At 44.2% G+C, this 12,264-nt stretch overlaps 1 protein-coding gene across 1 annotated transcript; it reads left to right on the top strand.

Moving 5' to 3' along the window:
• Positions 1-919: 919 nt before the first annotated feature.
• Positions 920-4,113, top strand: LOC119456054 (next to BRCA1 gene 1 protein). The gene has a single exon (XM_037717650.2). It carries the CDS (start codon positions 952-954, stop codon positions 3,424-3,426), a length of 2,475 nt encoding a protein of 824 aa, XP_037573578.1. The 5' UTR covers positions 920-951; the 3' UTR covers positions 3,427-4,113.
• The last annotated feature ends 8,151 nt before the right edge of the window (positions 4,114-12,264 follow it).

Genomic DNA, 12,264 nt, shown 5'->3' with positions numbered 1-12,264 from the left:
GCCGCCATGAAGCGGATAGCTCTCCAAGGGCTCTCGTTTGCTCTATAAGGGCTGTCCATAAGGGCTGCCTCGTGCCATAAGGGGGGTTTTGCCTCCCTCTTCATTTATTTGGCACTAAATGTTTTCACCACCACCACCACCACCTATATAGACATATTGTTGGCCTACTATTAAATAATTATACGTCGATCGTTCGACTAGATGAACTTGTTGTTGCTTCAAAACTTTGCGCTCCTGCTGTCGCTTTAACCTTGACACGTCGTTTTTCTGGTGAGCGCATGGTCGACTTATTCCGACCTGAATTACTGTTGGGCGTTTGAAAGAAGTGGAATTTTAGTTAATGAGGGGACAATTTTTTCTTGCGCTGATCAGCTCATGCGAAAATTACCGAAAAAAAACGTGTTCTTTTTTTTTTTAATTACAGCATCACGTTCGCAACATTATTTCTTCGATCACAAAACGTGCTAGAGTTCTGCAAAGTTCTGCAAAAGTGAACAGAATCGATATACTAGTTCTGAAACATACTAATAACTTACAGATGCGATTTCCTATAAGCAATAAATTAATATACTAAGGAATTCGGCCAGTTTAGACATTCTGGTAGACTTAGTTTGTCGTTACATCGCTTTTAGCTGTAAAGCTGTAAGCTTTGTGATTCCAAGTCTTTATTTCTTTCGATTATTGGGTAGTTCTGTAAAAACAATTAGTACCTAAGTTAACAGCCGCGTCGTATAGCTTCTATAGCCTAACTATCTTTTCTTTTAAAAGCAGCAAATTCAATTCAAGTTTGCTCAGCGGTTGCGAAACGCGAGCATTGCTGTTTTCAGCCAGCGGAAATCGAAACTGAAACTTGATGGCGCGGCGATACTTCACGCATCACGCGAAGCCTAGCGGCAACCGTCTTCCTTATGACGTCATAGCTAAACTCTGGCTGGGCAGGAGGACAGGAAAATGCGCATATCAGCTGCACTCGTTGACGACGAAAATTATGTGAACATGGCTGAGACTCGCTTCGTTGTGGAGTTTACGCCGCGTCCCATACGATTTCAACTGAGTTTGCCGAGTGACTCGAGCTGGGCTACAGTACAGAACACGCTGCTGCAAGGCTGTGGCTTGTCCCCGACTGCGTCCGCCGTCCGCATAACGTACGCCGATGACGAGGACGAGAGGGTGCTGCTTTCTTCGGAGCCCGAAATGCAAGAAGCGATCCGCATCGCCGAGAAGAAAGGCAACGTACTACAGTTGCAAATCACAGAAGAAGATGTGCCATCGGCAAGCGCTGCGACGCAGCCGTTAAGCAGCCCCCACGGCGGCAGCGTCTCTGGGGAGTTCGTGTTTGTTGGCGGAAACAACAACGCGTCGGCCGCTGCGTCGGAGACGCAGACAGACGCGCATGTTGCACCAGCCATCGCTTCATCGGAGACGTCGTCAGCCCTGCCACGAGCCGATGCAGGTGACGGCGGTACAAGCCCACCAGCCTGGTTCGTCGACTTTGTGCGAACGCTCAGGAACGAGCTCAAGGATGAAGTTACGGCAGAGGTTTTCAAACGGCTCGACGAGCGCAAGGTCGACAAGTGGACGGCGGCAGCCACCGCCGCAGACGCATTCCCGGACGCGCCGACGTGCAGCAATTGCCGCTGCCAGGTTCAGGGAGTCCGCTACAGGTGCTGTATCTGCCAGAATTATGATCTGTGCGAGGTGTGCGAATCGCTGCCCAGCGTGCACGACAGCTCTCACGCAATGCTGAAAATTCGCAAACCAGCTGGCTCTCTGCAGCAGATCCCGCGTCGCAAGCGGTCCAATGGTTGTACCTTCCGGCCGATACGCTCGCCAAACCGCGCGTCTGCGATCCGGGAAATGAAGCAAGAGATGAAAATGCAGAAGCTTATGAAGAAGCTCGAAAAATATAATCTCAGGGACAGCAACATCTACAGACTGCCTGGCGCGTCGTCCAGCTCCGAGAACTATTTGAATCCCGACGCCTTTGATTCCGAGTTCGTCTGCGACGACACCATCCCGGACTGGACTCACGTCCAGCCGGGAACGCGCTTCACGAAGCGGTGGAAAGTGCGAAACTCAGGGAACAGAGCTTGGGACGAGAATATCCTTTTGAAGTATTGCTGGGGCACCTTAGGGCTTATGCCGAATGACACGGACATTGAGGCACCTCGACTGATGCCGAATGAAGAAGGCATGCTGGAAGTGCAGTTCACAGCACCTCACGAGCCCGGCCACTACCAGACCCACTGGAGGATGTTCAGTCCACAGGGCTACTTTGGCCACCGACTGTGGTGCAATGTGGTTGTGGACCCTGCTCTCACCCTTGAGCCAAAACAGAAGCACATGTCCAGCCTCAAGGTCGTTGCTGGAGCAGATGACGACTTCAGCCATGAATCTACTCTCAAGCCAGAGGACTTTGCCACTGGACTTAAAGCGAACATTGTGTCGCACACTGCGACCCCGTTCAATACTCCAGCTGCAGTTACTCCTCGCAAATCACCTGAACCTGAAGAGGGGGAAGAGAGTAATGTAGCAGCTCTTGGTTCAAACATGTCTATCCTGGACATGCCAATCCTTCATGATACTGAAGAGTCTGCCAGTGTGCTCAGCCTGAGCAGCGTGGAGACAGAGGCTGACTTTGAAGTTGTGCCTCTGCCATCTTGTTTCAATCTCAACATCCCATTCAATCTCCCAGAACCGAAGCCTGCAGAGGAAAGAAGTGAATCTGCCCTGCAGAGTGCGGCAACTTCTTGCGAAGTGATAGCCAAGCCTCCCAAGTGCAACTACTGTGATCCATTACAGTGCATGTCTGCGTCTGCTGTTGCACCTCCTCAGGGATACAGTGATAATGAAGGAGAGAATGCCGGTACTCCTACCCTCCCTCTGCGATTCAGAGATCCTCTGACTGAGTCTGATGCATCTAACTCTTCAACCTCAACAACCCAGACAAGCACAGCTGACATCAAAAGACCTTCCGACCGTGATGAGAAGCAAAATGAAGCCAGCTCGACTGACGACAACCCAGATGCTGCCAGGTCGGCGACAAAGCCAGCGTTTTCGACTCGAAAGACCTACAAAGTGGAAGCAGTTGGTGATGCACTTCCAGAAGCCCTTGTCAATGGAGCCTTAAATGCTGCAGCCACAGTGTTCAATACAGCCAAGACAGTCTTCACAGGAATCCAACAAGAGAGGCAGCGAATGAGCTCTTCACAGTGGATGCCACCGGCACACCTTGCACCCGAGAACAAGCTCTTTGAGATGGGCTTCAGGAACCGGGAGCTCAACTCGGTCCTGCTTAAGAAACATTCAGGAGACATCCAGAAGGTCATTGAAGAACTCATCAATGCCAATGTTGAAAGCTGGTCTACAACAACACCCGTGGAAGGACCTCCCACAGCACGTCCTTTCATGTGTTCTTTCGACTAAATTTATCTTCATGCTTTGCACGTCTTCTATTGGTTTCATGCTTTTTGCTGATGTTATATTCTTGTGTTACCAATAGGAGCCTCTATTTAAACATTTTTTATGACATCATACTGCCTGCCTTCACCTTTGTTTAGCTAAAAATTTATTTGCACGAGTATGCACAGAATTTTTAACCATGAGGCATGGAACCTCAACTCCTGCTCTGCATGTCAAGTTGAAAATGTATACTTTGGAAGTCATAAATTCTTCATATTCTTAGCTGTGCAACCACTAGAGTGTTTTTATCTGTGCTTGAAAAGAAATTTTGCAGCACTTATCACCAGGGTTTGTGTCCAGCAATGTCACATTCACGTAGATGTAGTTTGTGGCAGCAAATATTTTTTTTTCTTCTTCTTTAGCTGGCAAAAGAAGCTTGCTGTTTTAAGTGTTAGACTGTAACATTTGTAGTTTGCAGTTGAGTTGCATTGCTAAGATGTTTATTTTTCTCTTTCTTTAAACTGCTACTGTTGTAGAATGTGGTGCACATCACTGAGCATGCACAGCTTTGAACACTTTGATGCATCCACAATGTTTCTTCGGAGTGTGTACTCTCCTCAGCTTAATGGTGAAGGCTTACGCCACTGGCATCATCCTATTGTTTCTTTGCCAACATGTAACAGTCTAGAAATAAAAACGTTATAACAGGAATAGCTGGCGTGTGATTTATCTGCTTTAGGAGGTGCAGCGTACCATTCTTGTGTAGTGTTTACAGTATGACCAGAAATGCATAGCTGGCATTCAGGATACAAAACCAGCTTCACATTTACGTATCACATAATTATATTTTATACATGTTCACCTTGGGTTTAAGCTAACATTTAAAGAATTATTCTTCTTCTTTGTGGGGTTTTGCATGCCAAAACCAGTTCTGATTATGAGGCACGCTGTAGCGGAGGGCTCCAGATTAATTTTGACCACCTGGTCAAAACGTGCACTACAACGCAAGCACACGGGTGTTTTTGCATTTTGCCTCCATCAAAATGCTGCCGCCGCGACTGGGATTCGATCCCGCGACCTCGTGCTCAACAGCGCAACGCCTTAGCTAACTGAGAAACCGCAGCGGGTCTAACGTTTAAAGAATAATTAGTGGTTGAATGCTAATACAGTGTTTAATATTTCACATCAGCGTAGATAGCACAGAACTGCCAACCATGGAAGAGCACAGTCTTGTTAGCCGTTCTGTGCATCATGGTGTTATCAACTGTCTCGGGTACCCGCCCTCTCTCGTGCTTGTCTTTGTATATTAGTGATTCTGCTTAATTGCCCTCAAGGGGATGAGTGGCTAGGTAAAGGGTATTTCGAATGAAACCCAACTTTAATTTTTGTGTGTCAGTGCATATTCACTGGCTAGCTTTCTGCTTGCATCTCTGCAAGGTTTATTTGACCTGATGCACTTCTAAATGTGCCTGTTGAAAAGAGAGTATGTCTATAGAAAATAAACTGTGGAGAATTCATTTATGTAAGAGAAGCCTCAAATTCTTAGGTACTACATTGTAAACAGCTGCACCATACTTCATGTTAGGCAAAAAGCAGCTCAATTTGTTTTCCTTCTTCAAGTACTGCTGGAAGTACTTTGGAATCAAGAAAATATTGAAATAGTGTACATTAATGAACATAGTCTTAGTTAATTTTGGTCCAGGAAGTGGTGTTCAAAGTATGCAATGGGAACATTGAAAGAAAAAAATTTCACGATTTTTAAAGTGCACAGATACATTATATAAAGTTTCCATGCACTCATGTGCCACAGTATCCTAAAAAAAACGAAAATGAACTGGAATGTGCACTGCTGTCTGCTCACTCATTTAGTGCTCTGGAATTGATGCTTGTAAGCTTCATTTCCCCTTGGCAACATTAGAAAAATAAGTGCTCACATTCAGGCCATGGGCAGGAACACTCTGGTTGCCTCTTTCACATGCTTCATTGTGCGCAAATGTCTTCAAATATTAACACTCTTCACGCCTGTAACAAGCCATTGTACTGCAAGGCCTGGGGCGGTATTTTCAATCTATAATTTTCAGGGATATTTTTGCTTTTGTATGACGTAATATCCAATGTTATACCTCACTGGAGTGATGGGCTTCCTGTCCCCCCGAGTTATCCAATGAACATGCACTATTAGTGATGTCCCCGAAAGTGATATGGCACCTGTAGCTGTGTAGGCAATTCTCATAAGCACTAAAATGCAAATTCTTGGTACCTAAACTACTTTGCAATCTGATTATGCATTGTTTAATAAGGCACAAGCAGCTTTATGGTGGCACTTGCTCCCCTCATAAAGCCTAGATTGCAAGATCCGAGTAAGGTTGCATGCCACCTCTGAAGACCTGACGAGATCAAAATTGCCAAGAGTGCTAAAGTGTCTTTATGCATGCTAAATAAAACCTTACAGCAATTAGTGGACATAGACAAACTCGTAGTTGACAAGAGTATAAAGCAGGTTTGCGAAGTAGCATTCTGATGCACATAAACACATGAACATTAAGGAAACTGACGAGTGAGCTTCTGTCGCAGTTCAGCTTGTGCAAGCTTACACTTGGAGCCTGTTGCGCTTTCATGAAACCAGATGCAAAGCTTTTAAAGAAGCACTGACATATTTTCAAAGTTGAAGAAACCCTACCAGGCACTTCTCATTGATAAAAAGATGACACTTGTAAGAAAGTCGGGAAGCACAAGACATCGTCATTTAATGTACTTAAGTTCATCTCAAAGTACCAGATATGCTTGTCATTGACATCACCATGACATCTTGATAGTGAACAAAATTTACCAAGATTGTGTGGCAATAAGATTAGGTATGATGACATTGCTCATAAAAAATAATTTGTACTTGTGTTTGTTCTGGGTGCACGAGCGTGTAGCAGTCATGGCGATAGCAGGAACAGATCAGGTCAGTGCATCACATCACAAAGCATACACACCTGCGCTTCCTGGGCACCAGAACTGAAACTGGTTCATAGGAACAAGTACTATAGTAAATTATTTAGTGCGCTCTGATGTTTGCTATGTTTTCTAATGTTTAGATTACTTACCTCCCATGTTCAGAAATGCACCTTAACTTGAAGCCCATGCTTGACTTCGTCAAGTGGATGCCCGAAGTGAGTGCGCCCGAGGAAAGGCAATGAGCTTCTTGGGCACGTTCATGCCGTATGTTATATTCACTAAGTTAAGCAAGGGCTTAAATTAAGGAGAATTTCTGAATACGGGGGTTAAACCTCGGTTTAAGGTAAAATAAAATGACAACTCGAGAACATCATGTCACTACTCCGTTAAATTCATCAGTATAATATCATAGATATGCACAATTTATTTTATCCTGACCAGGACACACAGATATTTTGGAAGGGGTTTATGTGGAAGTCTTCAAGCTCACAGTGGCCACCTATAGAGTAATGCTACTTTAACGTTCCGCAACTGTATTGGCTATAAAGGCACTCGTAACCAAAATGCTGAACTCCTCACATCCAGAAATAGTTGAAGGCGAAAATTTACGGGGTAGGGAGCTGCAACTTGCTACACACTTACCTGGTTGAAACTCAAAATCAATTAGCACTGATAGACCCTCTCAGAAATTGTTTTAAAATATTTTTGTTGTTAGCAGAGGAAAGTAAGTCAGACCTGCCTTCTGAAACTTAAGGCGAAAGCCTTATATGTCTCATCGTTCAGTCCTTGAGCAAAAAACATGTCGCCGAAGCAATATCGTACACGATGACGACTCGCTGTAGTAATCGACTTACTACACCGACCTGGTATCGTGTCTTACCTATATGCAAACACTCGCACAATAATTGTGATAGTGTGTGGGTCACCGTTGTCATCGTCTTCTACGAGTAAGCAAGCAACGCTCACGCAACCATTTTGATGGTTCACGGGTCACTGTTGTCACCGCGTTAAATAAGACAGTTATTTCAGGCACTCGAACCCACGACCTTTGGTGGGAGTCGTACACTCACGCTTGTGTGAGAGTCGAACCCACTACCCATATACACTAATTACCCAAATACAACTAATTAAGGCACTCGAACCCACGACCTTTCATGGAAGTCGCACCCTCAATCTTTGGTGTTAATAAGGGCGAGGTTAATTAAGGAAAAGGTAATTAAGGAAGTCAAGGCACTCGAACCTGCGACCTTTGGTCGGAAAAAACAAGTAATGAGAAGTAACAATGCATTCAAATGAGAATTTAATGAACGTCTCCTGAGTGCGCCTTCACCCTCTCTGGCATATGTTAAACTGACTGTCAATTTTTGGTGTTCTGGAAGCATAATATGCCAATAACTTTATATTTCTTCTCGGTGTCTATTTAAGCCATGCAATGATCGATGGCTCGGCGCATTCACAAAAATTAATTAGCCTAAAGTAGGAATGTGTCATGCTTTTTTTTCGTAAAGGCACGCTTGTGTGGACACTGGTAACAAAAGGTCAAAATTGGGCTGCAGTTACACAAGCACTGAAGAACATAGCCTTTTAACAATAACAGTGCAGCTTTGAATATATAGAATGTCTCAGAAAACAAGTTTGTAGGTGTACACTGCATTGTATTACCCGCCAGGTGTCGCATAAATTTACAACCATCGTATGGATATTTTTTTAATGTATCGGAAAACATGTTCATAGGTGCACACAGCATTGTACTACCTGCAGGTTGCCAGATAAATTTACAACCATCATATGGATATTTTAAAATATGCTCCAAGATCTCCAAGATCTGTGACCCCCCCCCCCCAGGATATTGCCAGATTTGCAAATAAAACTCGCAAAGCTTTGCATCCTTTCATCGAAAAGTAATGCAAGAAAAACAGTTATAGCAGAAAATAATAGAAAGCTGATAAATTCCTGCTCTCTGAAAGCTCGAAGGCACAATGATGCTGCGCTTTGGATGTCAGCATGGGTGCTTCAATTCTCCAATACTTTTAAGAATTATGAGTAGCAAAGCAGAGCCTCGCGAGCAGTTTGACAGTGCTATTGGAAAGTAACACCAACACCAATCGGAAAAACTCTTGTCGCTCATAACCTCCAAATCTAATTAACCCATGCAGTTATAAGGTGTTTGTTAGATATGGAGTTAAATTATTCTCCACTGCAACCTGCACATTGCACATCACTGCACACTGATGCAACATGACTTTGCATTAACAAGCATGTACGCTCACTTTCTTTTTATTCGAATGTTTGTCTCGAAGCATAATACAATATCATATGTATACAAACAAATTTGTTTGACAAGTGAAGGCTAGCAAGGACGGGTTATTCCAAGCCATTCTTCATTGCATATTGACACTTGTTTACTTCAGGTTTGTGGGCGAAATGTTCACCATGCTCCTCAATGCTCGTCACCGCAGCTCCATTTCGTGTTCACAAGATATACAAGGTAGCACACACTCGCATTATAAACCATGCTTCACTGCCAGTGGCGCACCGACGGGGGGGGTTTGGGGGTTGTAACCCCCCCCCCCTTTTGTTTAACCCCTTTTCTTTCCTTGCGCATTTGAGTACTGCAACTAAGATGAAAGACGCGCAATCATCTGTACACTCGCAAAAAGCGCATTTTTTGACAATTTCCCGTGAAGAAATTGAAATTAGTGCTGTTTAGATGATATTGGCACACTGTCAACCCCCCCCTGGCAGAGATCCTGGGTGCGCTACTGTTCAATGCATATTTTAGACGTGAAAATGGAATTATGGGGTTACTACAATCTGATTAGGAGGTATGCCATAGTGTATGCCAAAACTAAGCCTTCAGCTTAGTTTTGACCACCTGGAGATATTTACGTTGCTACACAGTTAGTAGCCACCAGGGATATAATCAATCTGCCCACAGCTTTCCAAATGCCATTTTAAAAAAATATATTTTTTCATAATATTTTGGTCTTTAAAAGACTCGTGTGGGCTTTAACGTGCACCCAATACATCGTACACGAGCGTTCTTGCATTTCGCCCCCATCAGAATGTATCCGCCACGGCTGGGACTGAACCTGTGACCTTGAGCTTGGCAGAGCAACGGCATAGTCATTGAACTACTGCGGCGGGTCATATCGAAGACATCCATGCATTGGTCTATGCTTTTTTCGAGCCAATGCCTCCTCCACAATAAGTACACAATTCGTCCTCATTTTGCTTGTGTAATGGCCCTGGATGCCCCAGGCCACCTTGGTTTGCACTATCTGCTGGACCGGTCTTTAGCCCTTTATAGATGAGTGCTGCCTAAAGGCAACAAACCAAAAAAAAATTTTTTTTGGTTCCTAGTTTGTTTCGAGTATGCAGTTTCTGGCCAAATGTTTTTGACCAAGACCCAATGATAGGCAGCAAGCATCATTTGTTGGATTAGAGCAGTCACAAAGCATGAGAGAAAAGTTTGGCACGTGACTCGCTTTCTTTTAAAAATATGGTCAGAAGAGGATGACTGATGCAAAATACCCGGCGGCAGCGGTATCACACAGATAATGCAGAGGAAATTAAATGAACGCTTATTTCACATTCGATGAGTACAACTTCCAAACGAAGCCATAGGTTTCTTGGGGTGAAGCTTGCTTCCTGTATTCTGCCTGGTGTTGCCCACAGGCAAGAAACGCACTGCTGAAAAAGTTTACAGAAAAATAAAATATTTTTGCTTTCATTTGAAACATTCTTATTCTTGGTGTATTTTGCATATTTCTATGAAAAACGAACACTTCCTCTAGGTATTTCCCTGTCTCGTTCTTACAGGGTGAAGCCCTGGCTGCCTTCAATTGCTTTGGTTTGCACCATCTGCGGGACCAATGTCGAATGACCTTGGTTGCCCTAGGCCACCTTGGTATACACTATCTGCAAGACTGACCTATCGTGTAACATAGCAGCCAGCAGAGCTCTGACCATTCATGATCCATTGTGCAAAACAGTAACCGCAAGGTGCAGAGACGAGGCAAATTAAGGTGGCTGGTTGGGCAAGTTGGTACATGGTATTATTACATGGTAGAATGCCAGCAAACAGGAAGGAAACCAAAAAAGACTGAGTAAGTGCCCTTACTGTCACTTCGTCTGTTTCTTACTCGTGTTTTTCAGCATGAAATGCTTTTATCTCCCGTTGTCGGCGACCTTCAAGAGACCTTGAGCCAAAATCCAGAACCATTATCCGAGCACTCAAGATGATGACAAGGACGAAACAAGAACATCCGGGCATCGTTGCGAGAGCAAAACGAGATCGTCCGGGCAACCAGTCATAACTGGTTGCCCAAACAAGTTACAAACTTGTTTGTCCAAACTAGTTACTGCCCAAACAAGTTACAAAAAAATATTGCTTCCTATTTCTTCCTAATGTTTGTTCACAATATCACTCAAGCTGTAACTTCTGGTACGCTGAAGTTTGTCATTTCCAATAGCAACGTTCAAAAGGTAGATACGATGCACCATACACTTGATTGTCATCTTTTGGTGCTGAGACAGGGTTGCCTGTGCTCTATTCAATGCCAGCGGTCTGCGAGTGCCGCGGCGCGGGTTTTGCGCCACCTCCTTTGAGAAATGGCGCCACGCTGCATGACCAGGCCAGCAGCGTCCAGTGCAGTGCAGTTGCTTGTTTGGCCAAGACAAGACTTGCAACGAGGTTCAGTTCAAAACAGGCTCATTTCGGCTCAGTAAGCTTTCAGGCCCGTGTCGCGGCACCAATCTGCTTTGCCGGTATCCATTTCATGCTTACATTTACTGTCGATTACGGGAGAGCCAGCATTTTTTTTTCTGGTTTCCTTCCCGTTTGCTGGCATTCTACCCCGTAATAAGGGCCAAAGAAAGCTTCACTTCTGCTGTGTAGTGTGCCCAACTCAATATTCAAAAACCTTCAGCTTTAAAACCATGTTTCCTTGGGGCTTCGTCCTATGCCGTGCCCGTGGGTTATGCTGTGCATTGTTGAATGGGCAATGTGGCTACACAATGCAATGTACTGTTAAATACACACATTCAATGGCAAACACACTGCTACAAGACGCCATAGTGATATTAGTCATGAAAAAATGTGCTGTTATGAAATGTTTTTTGCGCAACACATGCACACAGCACAACACATACAAGCAGTTGCATCAGCTCATGTATAGAAGAGGGCAGTGTAATGTCCAGTTGTAAATGTAGATGTTGAATCTTATGAACGGAAAATAAGACAACTAGCTTACCAAATTGTAGGCATTTAAGTACCAGTTAAATACCTGTGCCAATACCTGTGAAATGTCACCACATTGTTCACACAGTGCCATTACACCTTGGCTAATATTAGCATAATGCAGAATATCAATATTTAATAACGTGTAGCCAACGCGGTTCTAAGACATCCTCTGTTCTTAAGACTATGGTTTGTACTTGTGGGCAGATCAAAGGAATAGCACACTTCACACGAAAGATCCTGTGAAGCTAAGATTTGCCCAGACACCACACACTTCGTAAGCTTTAATCTGTGGCGAAAAAAGCAAAATAAGGTGTTCACCATGCGGCAACTTGCGACTCTTGTTGCATGCCACACTTCAAAACACATGTATCAGGGTGGCGTTGAGTACTCAAGCTAGATAGCTGCATTAGTAAAAAGGAATGGCAACCCCACTACGTTTACAATACAGTAAACCCTCATAACCATTGTGACAGGAAATGGGGTTCGCTTGAGCAGTATTATGTTAAAAGCACAGACGTTCTATAAGAGCCATATTGTTTGAAAGTGCACTCCAACGGTTGAGAGGCTTTTAAAACATGCGATCGTGGACAAACAAAATGTGAACACGTTAGGGCTGACTAGAACGCACTATTTCTTTTCCACTTTAAAGTCTTCGCATAATGTCGACATGTTCT

This window comes from Dermacentor silvarum, chromosome 6 (genome assembly GCF_013339745.2).
Source record: "Dermacentor silvarum isolate Dsil-2018 chromosome 6, BIME_Dsil_1.4, whole genome shotgun sequence".
In the NCBI taxonomy this organism is placed as follows: Eukaryota; Metazoa; Arthropoda; class Arachnida; order Ixodida; family Ixodidae; genus Dermacentor; species Dermacentor silvarum.
Note: the sequence above shows the minus strand (reverse complement) of the source record. Positions and strands in the feature narration are given on the sequence as shown.